The sequence below is a fragment of the Ranitomeya variabilis genome, chromosome 2 (assembly GCF_051348905.1).
Source record: "Ranitomeya variabilis isolate aRanVar5 chromosome 2, aRanVar5.hap1, whole genome shotgun sequence".
Taxonomy (NCBI): Eukaryota; Metazoa; Chordata; class Amphibia; order Anura; family Dendrobatidae; genus Ranitomeya; species Ranitomeya variabilis.
In genome coordinates this window covers 735,034,905-735,056,222 of record NC_135233.1, presented here as the reverse complement: position 1 = coordinate 735,056,222, position 21,318 = coordinate 735,034,905, and the positions used below count along the sequence as shown (strand labels likewise).

Sequence of the window (21,318 nt, the reverse complement as noted above, 5' to 3'; positions counted from 1 at the left end):
AATTTGTATGATTCACCAACTTGACTTTAATTAGACCAGTTGGCCATCTATGCATATGGGGGTGTCTCAACTTTTCCCCTGATAACAAATGCTTGGAAAACAAGTATGGGGCTGTAGCATCCTATTTGCCTCAGGGGAGATAAGATACTGCCTGTTGTCTGGCAGTGGCTTAAGGTACGTTTTACATAGGCTACCCTGGCGCTCCTTTGCTGATCAGCGGTCATTTAACACACTGGTTACATAGGCAAACCACGCTTTAGATGTGCAAGGAGTAATCTGTAGTAGATTGTTCACTGCACATGCCCTTGTTCTCAGAAGCGCAAGTCCTGTTTTGTGCAGTGCTAAAGATCATTCCATTGAACGGATGAGCGTATTCTTATTCGTCAGATGATCGGCAACGTGTTTAGGCTGTAAGATAGTTGTGAAGCAGCAACTTTACATCCGTGCAGTAATCAGGCAGTGACCCAAAAAAGTTCAACATAAATGTCTTTATTTACCAACTTACAAAATAAATCCATACATTATCATCCAGTTCGCAGCCGGAACATTTAAATGGGAATCGTGGCCATGGGCCACTTCAAAGACCCGGACTGGAGGGAGAGATCAGTCCCACTAATTTTGAACTGATCTATTCAAAAATAAAAGCCCATGTCAGGTTTTGTTACATTTGACTTGGTAAAATAGCTTGACCAAGTCCACACTTACTTTTACTTCCAGGGCTCACATACCCTGCAATTCACCTCCCCAACCTTTTCCCGAACTTCATATACCCCTTGACACTTGGCCATGAGCTAACTTTCTGCGGTAGGCACCAAAACTAATACCCGATCCCCTTTTTTAAAGGACCTGTGGCCTTTCTATTGTACACTCGGCTCTGCGCTGCCTTGGCATCCACGAGATGTTCCTTTACAATAGGCATCACAGCCACGATCTGGTCTTGCATACTCGCAAGGTGTTTTGTTACGCTTTTATGGGCAGTAGGCTCCTGTTCCTCGTCTCTTTGGCTATGTCCAGCAGGCCCCTAGCGTATCTGCCATAGAATAGCTTCAATGGAGAGAACCCCGTTGAGGACTGCTGTACTTTTCGAACGGCAAACATTAGGGCAGTAACATATCCTTCCCATCTTTGGAGACCACTTTTTTTTTTCTAGCATAGATTTAAGGGTTTTCTTTCCACTAGAATATCTATTTGTGAGTGGTTCATCGACGTGCATAATTGTTGGACTAGAGCAGTTTACACAACTCCTTTGTCACCTTGGGCATAAAATGAGTCCCCTTATTCATAAGGCTCTCCTAAGATAGCCCATATGGGCTAGGCGTTAGAACAGAGTAAACAGTTTCCGGGCAATAAGTTTAGACGAGGTGTGACGAAGCGGAATTGCCTCCGGGTAACAAGTAGCATAGTCTTCTACCACTAATATGTGTTGATGGCCACATTCTAACTTTACTATGGTCCCTACCAGATCCATGGCAATCCGCTCAAAAGGTACCTCTATAACAGGCAAAGGAACAGATGGACTATGGAAATTAGTGGTGTGTGTGATTAACTGACACTGTGCACAAGACTGAGAAAACCTCTGGAACTCTGCATAAATCTTGGGCCTAAAGAACTGTTGTAGAATACACTCTTACGTGTTTTTAACTCTTAGGTGACCACCCCCAGATATGTTTGTGGCAGTCTCGTTCACCACCCAGTGGTATGATTGGGGCACTGCCAGCTGTTCAACTACTTCATCTTGGATTTTGTCAACCTGATATAGCAACTCCTGGTTCACCGCTATACTCAGAAAAACCGCCTCTGCCCCAGGTTGCTGAGCCATCCCATTTATCTCTATTACCCTTTCCAGTGCTCCGGACAGAGTGGGATCCTGGAACTGAGCCATCCCAAAAGTCTCTGGGATACTTCCAGCTCTGGGTTTGATGTGTTTTTCTTGACTTCTCCTGCCAATACATCTAGAGGAAAACTATTGCGTTTACACTCTTTCCTTATGAGGGTGACCCCTACGGCTGGTATCCCCAACTTTGGATCTTCGGGTTCCTCACCCGGCCGGACAGACCTTTACCCTCGGAGGGTTAGTTTTACTCTCTCATAGGGACCAAAACAGAAGCAAGTCTCTTCCCAAAATAGTCCTGAAAGGAAGGGTATTTACACCTCTCACCAGATGTTTAACCTCCGTGCAGGGGGTGTAAAGGGTAACGTCCATCTTTATTATACTTGCTGAGTTTTCCATGTATACAGATGCCCCCCCAGTGGGTGTTAACCTGGAGATCAATAACCCATAAATGAGTGTCTCTAGGCTACCTGAGTCCAAAACAGCCTCCGCCTGGTGTCTGTTGATGCACACCTGGGGCTCACTAGTTGTAGTGACGCTGCCGGAGTTGTGACTGTCTGGGCATACATCGACACCCAGCGATCAAACCCACTGTCCATGGGTTCAGAAGTCAGGGGGAAGTTGGCAGCGACATGTCGTTGCCCTTGGCACCACCAGCACCTGATATCAGTAGAACCACTAGTCCATGAGACCGGTTTAGGGAAAATTCGTCTCCTGTTATCCTCATTCTGAGGCCCCGCCTCATTATAGGCTTAGTTCTGTCTGACACCAGCAGAGGGTTATGTCCCTTTTTCAGGCTCGCTGAGATGAAGAGGCTGGTGCAATACCCGCAGTTGTGCAGAGTCCCATACCAAGTTCTGGGTAGAAATATAACGCTCGATTATGCTAAGTACCTGGTTTAGGTAGCCCGGGTCCCCTTGCCCCACCCAGTGCGATATGGATACCGGTAGAGTTTGCACCAATCTGTCGACTACTACCCTGTCTACCATATGGGCTGGGCTCGAAGTCTCAGGTTGGAACCATTTTTTTACTATATGCAACATGCCGTTTTCTTTGAGGTATGTCTTAGTTCACATTTCCCACATTCTCCACCATATGTAAGGCAGCAGCTTTATGTCCGTGAGGTCATGATGCAGTGACCCAAGAAAGTTCAACTTACCATATATACTTGTGTATAAGCTGACCCGAGTATAAGCCGAGGCACCTAATTTTGCCTTGGAAAACTTATTGACTCGAGTATAAGCTGGGTATGCATTGTCCCCTAATCCCTACTCTGGTATGCATTGTTTCTCATCCCCATCCTGGTATGCATAGTTTCTCATCCCCATCCTGGTATGCATGGTTCCTTATCCACATCATTGTATGCATGGCTCATTTCCATCCTTGTATGCATGACTCCTTATTACCATCCTTGTATGCATGGTTCCTCATCCCAATCCTTGTATGTATGGCTCCCATGAGCAAAGCAATAAAAAAATATCCTACTTACCTTCCCTGCGTGCCCTCGCAGCATCTCGTTCTGGTGCCAGCAGCTTCTGAGGCCGAGCGATCACATGTCCCCGCTCATTAAGGTAATGTCTACAGGAGTGGAGAGAGGTGAATATTCATTACCTTAATGAGCGGGCACCTGTGATAGCCCGGCAGCTGCTTCGAAGCCGGCAACTGCTGCTGACACTGTGCACACGCTATAAGAGAAATGAATTTTCACTACAAGTGCAGTGAATATTCCTTTCTTTTTAGCAGCGGGCCCAGGCTTTTAGCCACCGCAGCTGGCTTCTGCCTCCTTTCACCCGCTGCTCCACCACTCCCCCTCCCCTGTCGTCTTCTGGGACAGCGACTTGTATATAAGCCGAGGGGGGCATTTTCAGCACAAAAAAAGTGCTGAAAATTCTGCTTATACACGAATACCGTATATACTCGAGTATAAGCCGAGATTTTCAGCCCACAAAAATGGGCTGAAAGTGCCCCTCTCGGCTTATACTCGAGTCATGGAAGGCGGGGGGGTCGGCGGGTGAGGGGGAGCGATGCCTGTCAAATACTCACCTGATCCCGGCGCTCCTGATGCGGTCCCTGCATGTCCCACGGTGTTCGGCGCAGCAGCTTCTTCCTCTCTTCAGCGGTCACGTGGTACCGCTCATTAAAGTAAAGAATATGGACTCCTCTCCCACAGGGGTGGAGCCGCATATTCATTACTGTAATGAGCGGTACCATGTGACCGCTCACTACAGGAAGAAGCTGCCGCGCCGAACACCGTGGGACATGCAGGGACCGCGTCAGGAGCGCCGGGAGCAGGTGAGTATGTCATTCACCTTTCCGCGTTCCACCGGCGCTCCGTCTTCCGCGTCCTCTGCAGTGACTGTTCAGGTCAGAGGGCGTGATGACGTATTAGTGTGCGCGCCGCCCTCTGCCTGAACAGTCAGTGCGGAGAGACGGAACGCTGAGGAGCAGCGACGAAAGGTGAGTATGTCATTTATTTTTATTTTTTAGTGCAGCAGCATTACATGTGGCACAATGCTCTATGGAGAGTCTATGGGGCCATAAAGAACTGCATGGAGCATTATATGGGGCATCTATGGGGCCATAATGAGCTGTATGAAGCATTATATGGGGCATCTATGGGGCTATAACTGCATGGAGCATTATATGGGGCATCTATGGGGCTATAACTGCATGGAGCATTATATGGGGCATCTATGGGGCCATAACTGCATGGAACATTATATGGGGCATCTATGGGGCCATAACTGCATGGAGCATTATATGGGGCATCTATGGGGCCATAACTGCATGGAGCATTATATGGAGCATCTATGGGGCCATAATGAACTGCGTGGAGCATTATCTGGGGCATCTGTGGGGCCATAAAGAACTGCATGGAGCATTATATGGGGCATCTATGGGGCCATAATGAGCTGCATGGAGCATTATATGGGGCATCTTATGGGGCCATAAAGAACTGCATGGAGCATTATATGGGGCATATTTGTATATGGAGCATCTTATGGGGCCATAATGAACTGTATGGAGCATTATATGGGGCTCCTGATTCAATATGGATATTTAAAAACACTTAACCTACTGATGTCTCAATTAATTTTACTTTTATTGGTATCTATTTTTATTTTTGACATTTACCGGTAGCTGCTGCATTTTCCACCCTAGGCTTATACTCGAGTCAATAAGTTTTCCCAGTTTTTTGTTGCAAAATTAGGGGGGTCGGCTTATACTCGGGTCAGCTTATACTCGAGTATATATGGTAAATGTCTTCATTTGTCAACTTATGAAATAAATTCAAACTTTACCATCCGGTTTTTCATTAGCCTGTTTCGGTAGGCGACAACACCACTGTGTAACTTGTGAGTATGGCAATGGATTAGCTCGGGTCTATGTTCAGTCTCACACAGACAGGCATACACATCACCTCCTGGTCTGCTGCTTGAAAAACCAACACTGACACATCCAACCCTTACCTGAAAGTTTAAATGGGAATCGTGGCCATGGGCCACTTCCAAGACCCGACTGGAGGGAGAGATCCGTCCCACTACCTTCCCACAGATCTCTTCAAAAATAAAAGCCCATGTCAGGTTTTCCTAAATCTGACTCCTCACTTGACCAAGTCCACACTCGCCTTTATTTCACGTTCTAAAGCTGTGGCTGTAATTGCAATGCGCTCCAGCGAGTTCAGTATGTTTCTATGCAGATCCTGGGGGACATGTAACAACCCTCGTATATGATTCCCCTCACTGCCTCACACAGTGTAAAGGACCATTACTCCCTTCCCACCCTTCCTATTCAAAACTCATGTATACTAAGGGTAAGAAAAGTGCACGGCCAAATTTCACAATTGTGGAGATTTGCAATCAAGGTTTCGGCCAAAATCAGTTGTCTGTGACTGTACATGAAATAAATCACAAAAATGGGATTAAGCTGTAAAGGGTCTTGCAGTTTTATTTAATGAAGTTTAGTCACAGTGTAAAAAGTGTTTTGTATGAGTTTATACATTTTCTTGACACATTTTAATAACTATTTGAGAAGTATTGTAATTAAAAGGGTATTCACATTTTAGTCTTTTATTGTTCATACACGACTGGGACCAGCAACTGTCCTACAAACGGGATCTATCTCATGGTGATGTGAAGTGCAAGGTTGGCACGCATCTGAGAACGCATGCAGAACCTATTTGGGATTCCCATAAAAGTGAATGAAGAGATCTTTGAATGCCTAAAGGAAATGCAGCAACAGGTTTTTGCCACTGAATCTGAGTGCAGCATAATATGGAGACAGAGACCCTGATCCCAGGGATATATCCCTTACTGGGATCATTAATGTGATTTTGATAACATGACTATTTTATCAGCAGGAGATTATCAATACAGGACTGGTAACTCTGCTGCCAGGTAGTCCTCCATAGTCATCAGCTTGGTATAACCTCGCCTCCAACACTGATTAGCAGCTTTCTGTTTACACTGTAAATGGGCAGAAAGCTGTTAATCAGTGATGTGGCCGGGGTTATAACGAGCTCAGCATTCAGAGAACTAGATTTACATGAGAGAAAATAGCGATTTACCAAAATGGCAGAAAACAACTCACTAGGTTTCACATTACTAAAATCAGGGTCTCTGTCCTTAAATTATGCTGTTCTCAGAAGGGGTAGCCAAAACCTGTTGACAGATTCCTTTTCATCTCCTCTTCGTTCACATTGGTGCAGTTTATGTGGAGGTCCAAGGGGTATGACTAGCAGATATCAGACATTTATGGAATGTCCTATAATTGTATTTATAATAATTAGTGATGAGTGAATATACTCGTTACTCGAGATTTCTCGAGCACGCTCGGGTGTCCTCCGAGTATTTTTTAGTGCTCGGAGATTTAGTTTTCATTGCCGCAGCTGAATGATTTAGAGCTACTTGCCTGCTTGATTACATGTGGGGATTCCCTAGCAACCAGGCAACCCCCACATGTACTTATGCTGGCTAACAGATGTAAATCATTCAGCTGCGGCGATGAAAACTAAATCTCCGAGCACTAAAAAATACTCGGAGGACCCCCGAGCGTGCTCGAGAAATCTCGAGTAACGAGTATATTCGCTCATCACTAATAATAATCTCTGGGGGCAGATTCTCAGGGAGATCTTTAGATCTTAACAGCCCATTTACATATAAGAAAAACAAGGATATCTCTAGAATAAGACATCAAATCGCAAATATCCACTCCCTATGACCTGCATGTCCATATAGACGGGTTAGGAGGGCTGACCCTACTAATAGATTCCCTTTAATATACTGTAAGTATTTTCTTATAGGTGACTCCTTTCTTCAGTCATTACTCAGGTTTTGTTTATAATGACATTTATGGTGCATCTGTTAGTTTAATTTTGGAGATCTCACCTTAGCATATGCTATTGCATGATATGTAAAGTTACTTTCCTCTGTTTCCGCAGGTCACAGATATTGCTGATGCCATGATCCTAAAGCAACTTTTTGAAAATCTCTTTCAAAATGGAGTAGTTGTTGTAGCAACATCCAACAGACCACCAGAGGGTAAATGTATTTAAAAGCAAATAATAAACTAATTCTGCAATTTGATTTTTATGGATTATTATAATATGCACATGTAGTCAAGAAGATATTAACCCCTTAGTGACAGGCCAATTTTTTTTTTTTCTAATCTGACCATTGTCACTTTATGTGGTAATAACTCTAGGACACCAACAAATCCCAATAATTTTGAGAATGTTTTTTCGTGACATATTATAATTGATAACTGTAAATTTAGTTCGATATGTTTTGTGTTTATTTATAAAAAGTATCAGGAATTTGATAAAAATGAAAAAAAAAAAGCAATTGTCTAACTTTGAATGATTATCCCTTTAATCCAGATAGTCATACCATAGAAAAACATAACATTTCCCACATGTTTGCTTTACATCAGCACCATTTGTAAAATGTTCTTTTGTTTTGTTAGCCTTTTAGCACTAATTTGTAATTTTTTCAAGGAAATTTACATTTATTTTTTTAGGGACCTATCCAGGTTTGGAGTGACTTTGGGTGACCTATATATAGGGAAACCTCCAAAAGTGATACCATTTTAAAAACAACACTTCCTGACATATTGAAAACTGCAGTCAGGTAGTTTATTAACCCTTCAGGTGCTTTTCAGGAATTAATGCAAAGTGACATGATGGGAATGAAAAAGTGTATTTTTACCACCTAAATGCCGCTAACTTCTGAACAGGTTGCTATGGCCGACAGGCTCTAAGGCCGCTATTTGGTCATGAATTGCCATGGCAAACATCAGGACCACACAATCATGATCTGAGGGCACCAATTGGGATAAAGAGGAAGCCCCCACACTCTGTTAACCATTTATATGATGTAGTCACTTTTGACAGCAGCATCTAAGGGGTTTAACAGATATGGACGGTGCCAACACTGATTGTGGCTGATGCAGCAAGTTGTCAGCTATAGTGTACAGCCGACAGCTGCTGGATTGTCACCCGTTGGAGGATGCTAGTCTCTTATATCTCAGGTCAGTAAAAAGACGTATTGGCGGTCATTAAGGGGTTACATTAGATTTTCTTCTACGTGCAAAGAAGATAGCTTTACATTTCTACTAATATAAAAATGATATGTGTATTAGTACAGTACTGTATATAGTGACAGAGCTCCGTGAACAAAACATTGAGATTCTGGGCCCATGATCAGGAAATGTCCCATTTCTCAATCACACTGAAAACCTGTGAATAATTCTCAAGAAGCGGGCAGACAAACAAAAACAAAGACATTGTGCTAACCTCCAAGCACAGATTAGACAAGAATTGGCTATCATCAGTCAGGATGTGGACCAGAAGCCGATATCTTAGTATGTAAAGGTACCGTTACACTAAACGACTTACCAACGATCACGACCAGCGATACGACCTGGCCGTGATCGTTGGTAAGTCGCTGTGTGGTCGCTGGGGAGCTGTCACACAGACAGCTCTCTCCAGCGACCAACGATCAGGGGAACGACTTCGGCATCGTTGAAACTGTCTTCAACGATGCCGAAGTCCCCCTGCAGCACCCGGGTAACCAGGGTAAACATTGGGTTACTAAGTGCAGGGCCGCGCTTAGTAACCCGATATTTACCCTGGTTACCATTGTAAAAGTAAAAAAAAAAAAACAGTACATACTCACATTCTGATGTCTGTCACGCGCTGCTGCCGAGAGCTTCCCTGCACTGAATGTGTCAGCGCCGGCCGTAAAGCAGAGCACAGCGCTGACACGGCCGGCGCTGACACAGTCAACCCTGTGGACACCGGGGGACGTGACAGACATCAGAATGTGAGTATGTAGTGTTTTGGGTTTTTTTTTTTAACTTTTACAATGGTAACCAGGGTAAATATCGGGTTACTAAGCGCAGCCCTGCGCTTAGTAACCCGATATTTACCCTGGTTACAAGTGAACACATCGCTGGATCGGTGTCACACACGCCGATCCAGCGATGACAGCGGGTGATCAGCGACCAAAAAAAGGTCCTGATCATTCCCATCGACCAACGATCTCCCAGCAGGGGCCTGATCGTTGGTCGCTGTCACACATAACGAGATCGTTAACGATGTCGTTATGTGTGACTCAGCCTTTAGGGTGCACTGCAGAAGTCTTGATAAATAAGAATCAACACTATAGATATTGAGTCTTTGCATATACTCAATGTATTTATCAATATATCAATAAAAGTATTACAACTTATGAAATGATTATAATTGTAAAGAAAAAGGAGAAAGAGAGGTCGCAATCCAAACAGCAAAAAAAGTGAGAATAATTTATTCCATGCCAAATGTACCCAGCATTTTGGCTCAAGGTGTGAGAAAGGCTATGGAATACATTATTCTCGTGTTTTTTCGCTATGTTTGGAGTGCGACCTCTTTCTCCTGTATTTTATCATTATCAATTTTCCAATGGATTTGGAAGACCACACACAATTTGCAAAACTGTTGCAACTCCACTTTTTTGTTTCTTGTGTAGAGTATATATACAGTTGTGTGAAAAAGTGTTTGCCCCCTTCCTGATTTCCTATTCTTTTGCATGTTTGTCATACTTAAATATTTCTACTTCCAATAGGTGGCACTAGTCCTCTTCCTCTCTGAAGAGACAGTCTGCATCAGATCACCCATCAAATTTACATATTAGACAAAGATAACACAAGTAAAAATACAGTTTTTAAATTAAGGTCTTTATTAACCCCTTCATGACCCAGCCTATTTTGACCTTAATGACCTGGCCATGTTTTGCAATTCTGACCAGTGTCCTCTTATGAGGTAATAACTCAGGAACGCTTCAACGGATCCTAGCGGTTCTGAGATTGTTTTTTCGAGACATATTGGACTTCATGTTAGTGGTAAATTTAGGTCGATAATTTTTGCGTTTATTTGTGAAAAAAATGGACATTTGGCTAAAATTTTGAAAATTTTGCAATTTTCAAATTTTGAATTTTTATTCTGTTAAACGAGAGAGTTATGTGACACAAAATAGTTAATAAATAACATTACCCACATGTCTACTTTATATTAGCACAATTTTGGAAACAAAATTTTTTTTTGCTAGGAAGTTATGTGTTAAAATTTGACCAGCGATTTCTCATTTTTACAATGAAATTTACAAAACCATTTTTTTTAGGGACCACCTCAAATTTGAAGACAGTTTGAGGGGTCTATATGACTGAAAATACCCAAAAGTGACACCATTCCAAAAACTGCACCCCTCAAGGTACTCAAAAGCACATTCAAGAAGTTTAACCCTTCAGGTGCTTCACAGCAGCAGAAGCAACATGGAATAAAAAAAATGAACATTTAACTTTTTAGTCACAAAAAATGATCTTTTAGCAACAATTTTTTTATTTTCCCAAGGGTAAAAAGAGAAACTGGACCCCAAAAGTTATTGCACAATTTGTCCTGAGTACGTCGATACCCCATATGTGGGGGGAACCACTGTTTGGGCGCACGACAGGGCCCGGAAGGGAAGGAGCGCCATTTGACTTTTTGAATGACAAATTAGCTCCAATCGTTAGCGGACACCATGTCGCGTTTGGAGAGCCACTGTGTGCCTAAACATTGGAGCTCCCCCACATGTGACCCCATTTTGGAAACTAGACCTCCCATGGAACTAATCTAGATGTGCGGTGACCACTTTAATCCCCCAAGTGCTTCACAGAAGTTTATAATGCAGAGCCGTGAAAATAAAAAATCATTTTTCTTTCCTCAAAAATGATGTTTTAGCAAGCAATTTTTTATTTTCACAAGGGTAACAGGACAAATTAGACCCCAATAGTTGTTGCCCAGTTTGTTCTGAGTATGCTGGTACCCCATATGTGGGGGTAAACCACTGTTTGGGTGCACGTTGGGGCTCGGAAGGGAGGGTGCACCATTTGACTTTTTGAACGCAAGATTGGCTGGAATCAATGGTGGGGCCATGTTGCGTTTGGAGACCCCTGATGTGCCTAAAAAGTGGAAACCCCTCAATTCTAACTCCAACACCAACCCCAACACACCCGTAACCCTAATCACAACCCTAACCCTAATCCCAACCCTAACCACAACCCTAACCCCAACACACCCCTAACCATAACCCTAACCACAAGCCTAATCTTAACCCTATTTCCAACCCTAACTCTTAATTCCAACCCTAACCCTAAGGCTATGTGCCCACGTTGCGGATTTGTGTGGGATTTTTCCGCATCATTTTTGAAAAATCTGCAGGTAAAAGGCACTGCGTTTTACCTGCAGATTTACGGCGGATTACCAGTGTTTTTTGTGCGGATTTCACCTGCGGATTCCTATTGAGGAACAGGTGTAAAACGCTGCGGAATCCGCACAAAGAATTGACATGCTGCGGAAAATACAACACAGCGTTTCCGCGCTGTATTTTCCGCACCATGGGCACAGCAGATTTGGTTTTCCATAGGTTTACATGGTACTGTAAACCTGATGGAAAACTGCTACGAATCCGCAGCGGCCAATCCGCTGCGGATCCGCAGCCAAATCCGCACCGTGTGCACATAGCCTAATTCTAGCCCTAACCCTACTTCTAACCCTAATTCTAGCCCTAACCCTAGCCCTAAATCTAACCCTAGCCCTAACCCTAACCCCTAACACTAGTGGGAAAAAATATATATATATTTTCTTTATTTTATTATTGTTCCTACCTATGGGTGTGATAAAGGGGGGGGTTTATTTATTATTTTTTTATTTTGATCGCTGTGATGGGTTCTATCACAGCGATCAAAATGTATGTGTAACGAATCTGCCGGCCGGCAGATTCGGCGGGCGCACTGCGCATGCGCCCGCCATTTTGGAAGATGGCGGCGCCCATGGAGAAGACGGACAGACACCGGAGCTCGGTAAGTATACGGGGGTGGAATCGGACAGCGGGAGGGAGATCGGAGCACAGGGGGAGCGGACAGGAGGATGGAGGACGGAGGGGAGGAGATCGGTGGCGGGGACAGATCGCGGTCTCCAGCCATGGCTGATGCTATTGCAGCATCGGTCATGGCTGGATTGTAATATTTCACCGATTTTCATTGGTGAAATATTACTATCGCTCTGATTGAAAGTGAAAGTGAAACTTCACTTTCAACAGCCAATCAGAGCGATCGTAGACATGGGGGGGGGAAAGCCACTAGGCTCAAGTACCACTCCCCCTGTCCCTGCAGGTCGGGTGAAATTACAGTTAACCCTTTCACCCGGCCTGCAGGAGCGTGATCCGACCATGACGCATATGCTGCGTCACAGGTCGGATTGGCACAGGTTTTCATGACACATACGCTACGTCAAAGGTCGGGAAGGGGTTAAGGGAAAAAGAGATCCAAACCTACAGGGCCCTGTGTGAGAGTGATTGCCCCTAAACCTAAACTGTTGGGCCACCTTAGCAGCAACAACTGTAATCAAGCGATGAGTCTTTTACAACGCTTCGGAGGAATTTTGGCCTGCTCATCTTTGCAGAATTGTTGTAATTGAGCCATAGGAAATCAGGAAGGGGGCAAACACTTTTTCACATAACTTCATATATGTGTATGTACTGTATTTTCTGGCGTATAAGACGACTTTTTAACCCCTGAAAATCTTCTCAAAAGTCGGGGGTCGTCTTATACGCCGGGTACGGTATGTGCGGAGCTCTGAGATTGCCGCATATGGTGCAGGGAGGTGTCCCGGATGGTTCCCAGGGTCTGGAGGAGAGGAGACTCTCCTTCAGGCCCTGGGATCCATATTCGTGTAAAAAAAAAAAAAAAAAAAAGAAAAAAAAAATATATGGATATACTTACCTTCTGGTTCTCCCGGTTCTCCGCGGTGCATGCGGAGGCTTCCGTTCCCAGGGATGCATTGCGCGCCGTGAAGGACCTTTGTGACTAATGTCGGCGCACCCTCCGATATCGATGGGTTTGGCCAACACTGATATGTATGGGAGCGCAGGCCAACTTATCATCGGAGAACATGCCAATCTAGCGTCTGATTTCGGACTTCTGATCGCTTTGTTCTCCCAGAGATAAGCTGCTGCCTGACATATCTGTCAGCTACTTTCTCATAGCAAACCCAAGGCACTCGGCCAGACAAGCTCTCCCGTGTGTGGGAGAGTCAGATGAGATGGCTGTCGGCCAAATTATTAGTTGAAGGATCATCCTTGAATGTGTGTGGTGGGCTTAGCACAAAGTACAAATTGTAATGCATCTACAAAGGTGTCTTGGGGATAGTCCACTGTGTAGTGTCGGAGATTGAGCAGGTTTGTGAATATGAAAAGAGCTCAATTTCCTACATTGCATTCAGTATATCATTTTCCTTAAACTTGTACTCTCTAAGACTTAGTTATAGGGTTCTTTCATCTTAGCGATGATACTAATGTTCGGTATAAACACTCCGTCTCCCATGACAGTATTGGGCTACCATCGTTTAGAAAACATTCTTAAAAGATAGCAAGTTACAAAGTGAACCCTGATCTTTCATAGTGTTCATTAAACAATAGGATTTTCATAGGTGCTGTATGAAAACATCACAAGTTTTACATTTTATTCCCTTTTATATTCTTCTAGTTCTCAAATAATAGCTTTATAAATCTTGCAAATAAGATATTCTTCATATTTGAAGATTGGAGGAGAATAGTGTACTTCATTACCTTTGTAATTAGCATCATATTTAAATGAAAGTAAAAAAAAATCTCCTCTTAAGATTAATCAATACAGCCTTCTTTCTTAAGTGTCATAGAGCAACTGTGGTCTCTCGAACTGAACTACTGAATATATTATGTTCGTTGTATTTTTTAATAAGATACAGAGTTATTTTGGGTTTTGTTTCAATGTACCCAACATCAATGTATACAAATGACCTAGGAGATACTGTGTGCTGGACAGCACGTTTACAGGGAACCTGTCAAGTCAAAAAGCACCATCAGCTTTTAGCTATGGGATCAATCTGCAGGTTAATAGTGTTTTGAAGCCGTGCGGCCACCACACTGAAATCTTGACTTTTGGGAGGGAATGAACTTTATTCCTCTTCCTTTCAGTCATAAAGGCAGGGCCGTATTTAGAGTTTCTGCTGCCCTAGGCACTTTTCGTGCTGCCTCCCCCATTGGTGAGTATGACACTATCGGCAGTGACTTTGGCAAAAATCGCTGATGTGAAAGTCGCCTTTTGCAGCAGATCCGGCAGTTTTTCCGCATCTGCCGCGTAATGGATCACTTACGGCAACACTGCGTTTGGCCTCATTCATTCCTTATGGGACTTGCAGACATGTGCGGCATTTGCGGTTTTGCTGCGATCCGGCAAATGTGGTACTTGCAGCAATGGAAAAAAACACTGCTAGCAGTGTTTTTTGTATCACCGCAAGTGCAAAACCGCAAGTGCCGCACATGCCCGCAAGTAGCCATCACTACCTGTCCCTGCACCTTGCTAGCTCATCCCTATCCATCCCTTCGACCTAAAACTACACTATAAAGCTTTAGAAAAACAATTTATTAACTGACATATTCCATTGACATATAATGAGGGCTCCAGGCTACGGCGTAGACTACACCCTCAGTCCCTGCCTCACTTCCTGTGCACAAACATCCCTCCACCGAACCCGGTAATCACCGCTCGCAGTAGCATACCAGCAGAGGTGTATATAGGGTTTCTGGCACCAGGGGCAAGAATTAATTTTGGTGCCCCCCTCCGCCAAGGACATATGTGATTTGCGCACAGTCATGTGCCCACGAGTTCCCCTCCTTAATGCTTTCAATGTTCAGTGAAAAACTGAGAGAAGCGGGAAGAGAAGCTCGTTGTCACAGGACCATAAGTGTAAAAGTCGCATGTGAGTGAAGTGTCCATGTGATGACTACTGGAACCTGCAGAGCTGAATCCTGACATTGCAGCTTCTGAATTCTCACAACTAATGCATTGCACACTTTTAGGATTCTCCCTTGCCGGTGGACAGTCATGTCAGCACAAGTATGCGATTTGTATACTTCTGACCACATTCCGACTAGACGTGCCCGGCCTCGCTCAGTTCATTGTCATTGACGGAGGCCACACTTCTAGTCAGCACGTGACCGCATGTATGTAAATCGCCAGCACGAGAGAATCCTGACAGCGTGCAGTGCACATTCTGAGAATTCAGAAGTCTGCAGTCACAAAGAATGACTGCAGACTCATCACAAACCTGGACATCCCCTTTAATGCTCCTAACATAAATAAAAACATGAGAGTTAGTTAGTATCACAAATAACATTTACATCCAGGTACCTTATAGATGACGTCGCCTCTGGAGTCGTTCTCCTTCTTTTCTTCATCTTGTCCAGATCCCATGATGCGTTTTCTCATCCACAGCCGTCTCTGCAGACTTCCATCTTCTCCGCTGTTTTGCAGAAAGTCTCCACATGACGCCCTTAAAGATACAAGTGTCATTATAATGCTCCTGAATAAAAAATTGCCCCTCACTGTATTGTCTGCACAAAATATGACCCCCACACTGTCCCTCTTATGGCACATGCTCTTCACACTGACCTCTCCTTTCTATACCGGCCCCCTCTTCACACTGTCCTCTTACACTGTGTCCCCCCTATAGGGCCCAGTATTTATACTCCATATTTATACTCCATCCTCCCACCCTGTGTGCATGGCTCTCCCATCTTCCCACCCTGTGTGCATGGCTCCCCCATCTTCCCACCCTGCGTGCATGGCTCCCCCATCTTTCTCCCCTGCGTGCATGGCTCCCCCATCCTTCTCCCCTGTGTGCATGGCTCCCCCATCCTTCTTCCCTGTAATACTCACCTCTCACTGCGCGGCGCAGAACTTCCCGGCATCTCTGCAGCGTCTTCCTTCCTGTATGAGCGGTCACGTGGTAGCGCTCATTAAGGTGATGAATATGCACATATTCATAACCTTAATGAGCGGTACCATGTGACCGCTGAAGACAGGACGCGCTGCCAGCGCTGAGACGCAGTTGCAGCCACCGCTGGAGGAAGGTGAGTATGACGTCTTCAGGGAGGGGGGCGGGAAGGAGGGGGGGGGGGGGCGGGCACTTGACCCCGGAGTTTTATTGAAGAAAAAACCTAGCTCAAATGCGCCCCCCCCCCCCCCCCGCATCCCGCCACCCTAGGCACGTGCCCTCAAGTGTCTAGTGGCAAATACGGCCCTGCATAAAGGTGTGCCGACAAGGCCTCAGTCCCTGCTCAGTACATAGTGAGCGGCGTCAGTAATCACGGCACTGACTGACAGCCAGCTCTGAAATGCATCAGTATTTCTCCTGCTGTCAGTCAGTGTCAGGTCGTGGTTACCGATGTGCTCACTATATACTAAGCAGTGACTGAACCCACACTCTTTGCGCCTCTCATGACTGACAGCCAGAGTCTGCCGGGAAGAATAAAGTTAATTTCCTCCTGGTGGCTGAGCTTTCAGTGCAGTTTTTAAACTTGCATATTGTCCCCATATCTGCAGGTTAATAGCATTTTGGGGCATGAAAGGTTCTTTGTAAAGCATATCTCCTTAGTTGACTCTTGATATATATTGTAGCGGTAGCACACATTTGTTTCAGAGGCTCATTAAGAAATTCCATTATACTTGACTAGGAACATGGCCCCACAAACAGTCCGTATTCTTAGTCAAAAAGGAGATCACCTGACTGGGCCCAATTGTAATTCATTGAGGTAGTTTGTGTGCTGGTTTTGCCCATTAAGTTGTGTTTTTTATTATAGAGCCAAGCGTGTATATTTTTGATCTGTCTGCCATCTGGCTGCCTGTTTTATTTATGAAAAGGAAGCAGACACATATTAAAGCACCGTTCCAGCATTTTTTTTTAATTGCAGCGCTGAAGTGATGCTACTAACCCAGGTTCCATGAGGTTTCTACTTATTAGCTGCCGTCTTCATCTTTTATTAGTGCCGCTCTGGACGGTCTTCAGCAGTTTGTGTTCTGCCAGATCACTCCAGTGTTTGCAGGCCGATCCAGAAGCCACAACTCTATGTAAGTCTTTGAGAGCCAGAACGAGGCTCTTGTATACTTATACGGAGAGCTTGTGACCGGTACCTCTGACTTCCGGTCAGAGTGAAGTTGCAGTCACATGATGGCGGCATGGGCTGGTAAGTCTAAGAATAGGGTCAGGGAACTTAGATTAGTAGCACCACTCCAGCAGTGATGTAAAAAAAACAAAAAACACTTGAGTGGTGCTTTAACCCCTTAATGATTGCTGATATTCCTTTTAACGGCGGCAGTTAAGGATAATAATAAGGTTATAGCACCCCCCAGTGTCAGGGGTAGCTGAGACCTCAGAGAACATGATTGGGGTCAATTTTTACCGACCCCAGTGTTGCGATCACCGTTATTCAGGGCATAATGGCGACCACAGAAAAAAAAATTCCGATTTCCCATTTAATTTCTCTCTCCTCTGATATAATATAGCACATCAGAGAAGAGAGAAATGGGGTCCCCGAGATCCCCACCCCGGTTCTTCTGGTGTCCTTGGACCCTCCTGCATTCCCCGATCCTGTCCGCCAGCCGTCGGCGTCTTCTTCCGGGAAGAAGATGGTGGGCGCATGCCACGATCTGTCGACTGGCACCTGGCAACAATAGGAAATTTTTCCTATTGGTTCATTTTGATCACTGTGATAGATTGTTGCCTCAATCATAGGGTGCCTTTACACTGCACGATCCTAGCACTGGTTCCCCATCATCTTGGAGCATATACAGGCTGCTGATTTCACCCGACTAACAAGTATTTTGTTTGTTAGTTGGGTAGTGATCTTTTGATTTGCTCAAAAGGTGATAGTTTACGGCAGCGGTTCATCCTGTGAAAATAGAATACGTGCTGCTGAGAATAATGGGAGCACTTTTACGGATTGTCCAGTGCACATCTGAAGCTCTGTCTTTCAATCTGATTTTTAGATAAACATGCATCTCCTGACATAGATTGGGTAGTGTTTTTAATGATGATAGAAATGTTCATAACAACATTTTTGCTCTTTCAGATCTTTATAAGAATGGACTTCAGAGAGTTAACTTTGTGCCATTCATTGCTGTTTTAAAGGTAAGCCAAACCACATAATCAATTTTTCTCTCTGTTAATTTGCACATTTAAAGGGAACCTGTCACCAGTTTTGTCACATAGCAGCTAAAAATATCATCGTACAGTCTATTCTGCACTCCCTAAATCCTTATATAACCCTGTGACTCCTCCTTTATAGCCCAAAAACCTTTATATGTATGCAAATCGGGTCTGTCAGGTCCAATGGGCGTGGCTTTGGTCCTCTCCACCCCTACCCCGGCTGCTGCTCACCGTCCTTCACATGGATGACTCCTCCTTCTTCATCCTCATCTCCGTGAGATATTTTGCATATGCGCAGACAAATCGTGTCGCTCGTTTGCTTTGCCCAACTGCAGGCAGAGCCAAAAAGCAGAAGTGCACATGCAACAGTGTGGCTAAACCGCTGCCAGCATTCACATGTTTATCAGTACAGTAGCGATGAGAGCCCACTTAACTTATGACAGGGTGTGTGTCTCCAGAAGTATGAGCTGGGCACAGTGTATTGGCACTACAACATATCAGACACTACAATGTCACAATGTACAGGTCACTACAATGTACCAGGCACTACAAGGTACTGGGCACTACAAAATATGTGGGCACCATAAAGTCAGAATGTATTGGGCATCACAACGTACTGGGCGCTACAATGGTAGATTGCAATTTTTACTCAGCAACATGGTAAAACCAATGATATCGTTCAAAAGTACAACTCGTCCCACAAAAAATAAGCCCTCACATGGCCAAATTGACGGAAAAATAAAAAAGTTATGGCTCTGGGAAGGAGGGGAGCGAAAAACGAACACGGAAAAACGGAAAATCCCAAGGTCATGAAGGGGGTTAAGCACATGAAGGCCTCTTCAAACGCATACGCTATCGATTCCATTCATTTGTGCAAGTCAAATGGTGCTGCTTTCCTTCCAAGCCCTGCCATTCACCCAAACAGTAGTTTTCCACCACATATGGGGTATTGATGTACTTGGGATAAATTGCACAGCAAATTATATTGTGCATTTTCTCCTGTTACCCCTTTGAAAATAAAAAAATTTTGTGGGAAAATGTTCAATTTGAATGTTTTCTTTCCCCATTGCTTTAATTCCTGTGAAGCACCTGAAGGGTTAATAAACTTCTTGATTGTGGTTTTGTGCAGTTTGAGGGGTGGAGTTTTTATAATTTGTTACTTTTGGATATTTTCTGTCATATAGGCCCCTCAAAGTCACTTCAAATGTGATGTGGTTTTGTAAATTTCATTGGAAAAATGAGAAATTGATGATAAACGTTTAACTTTTCTAACTTCCTAACAAAAATAAATTATGTTTAAGAAATGATGCTCATGTAAAGTACACATGTGGGAAACATTATCTATCTCCTATTTTGTTTGATATAATTCTCTGATTTAAGGGCATAAAAATTAAAAGTTGTGAAATTTTCAAAATTTTAGCCAAATATCTGAAATTTTCACAAATAAACACAAAAAAATATTGTCCTTAATTTACCACTAACATGAAGTACAATATGTCATGACAAAACAATCTCTAAATCACTGGGATCCGTTGAAGTGTTCCAGAGTTATCATATAAAGTGACAGTGGTCAGAATTGAAAAAATTAGCCTGGGTATAAAGGTGAAAACAGGCTCTGGCGTAAAATGATGAAGATAAGTAGTGTGTTAGATTGCATTGACTTACATTGAGGATCCGCTATGAAGATGCTTAGAACTTCCTATGAGAAACCTACGATCAGATGGGAATTGACATCTACTTTTTTTCTTTATAAAACATATTCCCATTTCTAGTTTTCCTTTGGATGTGCCAGCTTTAGTAATGTACAGTAAATTGTACGCTGTAAAAAGAAGTACTGATGTAATGTGAAACACTTTTTTTCATTCCTGCCTTCTTCTTAACTTTAATCACTTCCCAGAGGGAACTGTAAGCTGGTTAAAAGGACTTTTTACGTTCTTTATCACAAGCCATCATGGAGGTCTGGAGAGAGAGTCTTTAATCCAATAAACATTTCATTGAGCTGATGAATAGAAAGCCAATGGAGAAGCTACAACAAGAGTGCGTCGAGGGTCACTTTAACCAGGTGGAGCTCCCTGGGATTTGACAAACGTCCCAAGAAATTCCTCCTAGTTTCTAGCAATGCTTGTGGGAGCATAATTGGTTTACCTGGACAAACTTCATATCGGCCATAGACAAGAAGCCACTGCTATTGAAATAATCCAGTGTCAAGCTGGATGGACAGGGCATGCAGAGGCTGTGAGAAATTCACTAGCTAATAGCTTTGTCCAAAGCTGCTCTTACAAGGGAACAGATAATTAGATGTAATTAGGGTGTATGAATTGTTGTCTCTTTGCCCTCAGCTTGAATAATTTTGGAAGTAAAAACTGCTCATGGTGTAAATGCTTTGATGTATGAAGAGTCATTGTGGCTTGGCAGTATAAAGGCAGTGTTTTATTCTTTTTGCATAATGGCTGCAGTACATAAAGAGTGAATGGGCATTGCAACCCCCAAATCTGCTCAATGGCAAGGACCTCTGGGTTTTCTTGAAACAGACTGTGGAAAAAGTTTTTTTTTCTCTTGTAGGTAATGAGGGAATGAATGTAAACTCGTGATTTTTCTTTTTACTATTCCTGCATGTTTTGTGTCCACTATTTAAACAGAACTACAATTTCCCTGTAAAGTCTAGCTAAAACAATGCGTAGAACTAAAAGAGCCTAAACTCAGATGTAGAAATGTCTTCACACAATGATTTAGAATCATTTTCTATGTGGACAGCATGGACTGACGTTTCATCTCATTGCGAAATGCAGGATGTGCAAATCAAAAAGTTGTTCAAGGATCTTAGTTGTGAAATTTTGAAACCCTACCCTCTCAGAAGAATTGGGGTCCTTTGACCAATGTTGTGCTGCTGTCAAAAGTAGAAGAATGTGGCCAACATGGACCGTGGCCTTGATAGTCATTATAA

The 21,318-nt window shown here is 43.7% G+C and overlaps 1 protein-coding gene across 4 annotated transcripts in view; it reads left to right on the top strand.

The window, feature by feature from the left end:
• The window catches only part of AFG1L (AFG1 like ATPase), a 192,854-nt gene that overhangs the window by 112,445 nt on the left and 59,091 nt on the right, over positions 1 to 21,318 (top strand). For all 4 annotated transcript variants that reach the window (XM_077289596.1, XM_077289598.1, XM_077289597.1 and 1 more), the window contains exons 6-7: positions 7,272 to 7,371; positions 18,298 to 18,356. In XM_077289596.1, the coding sequence (XP_077145711.1) occupies positions 7,272 to 7,371; positions 18,298 to 18,356 (159 nt within the window). The remainder of the gene's footprint in view (positions 1 to 7,271; positions 7,372 to 18,297; positions 18,357 to 21,318) is intronic.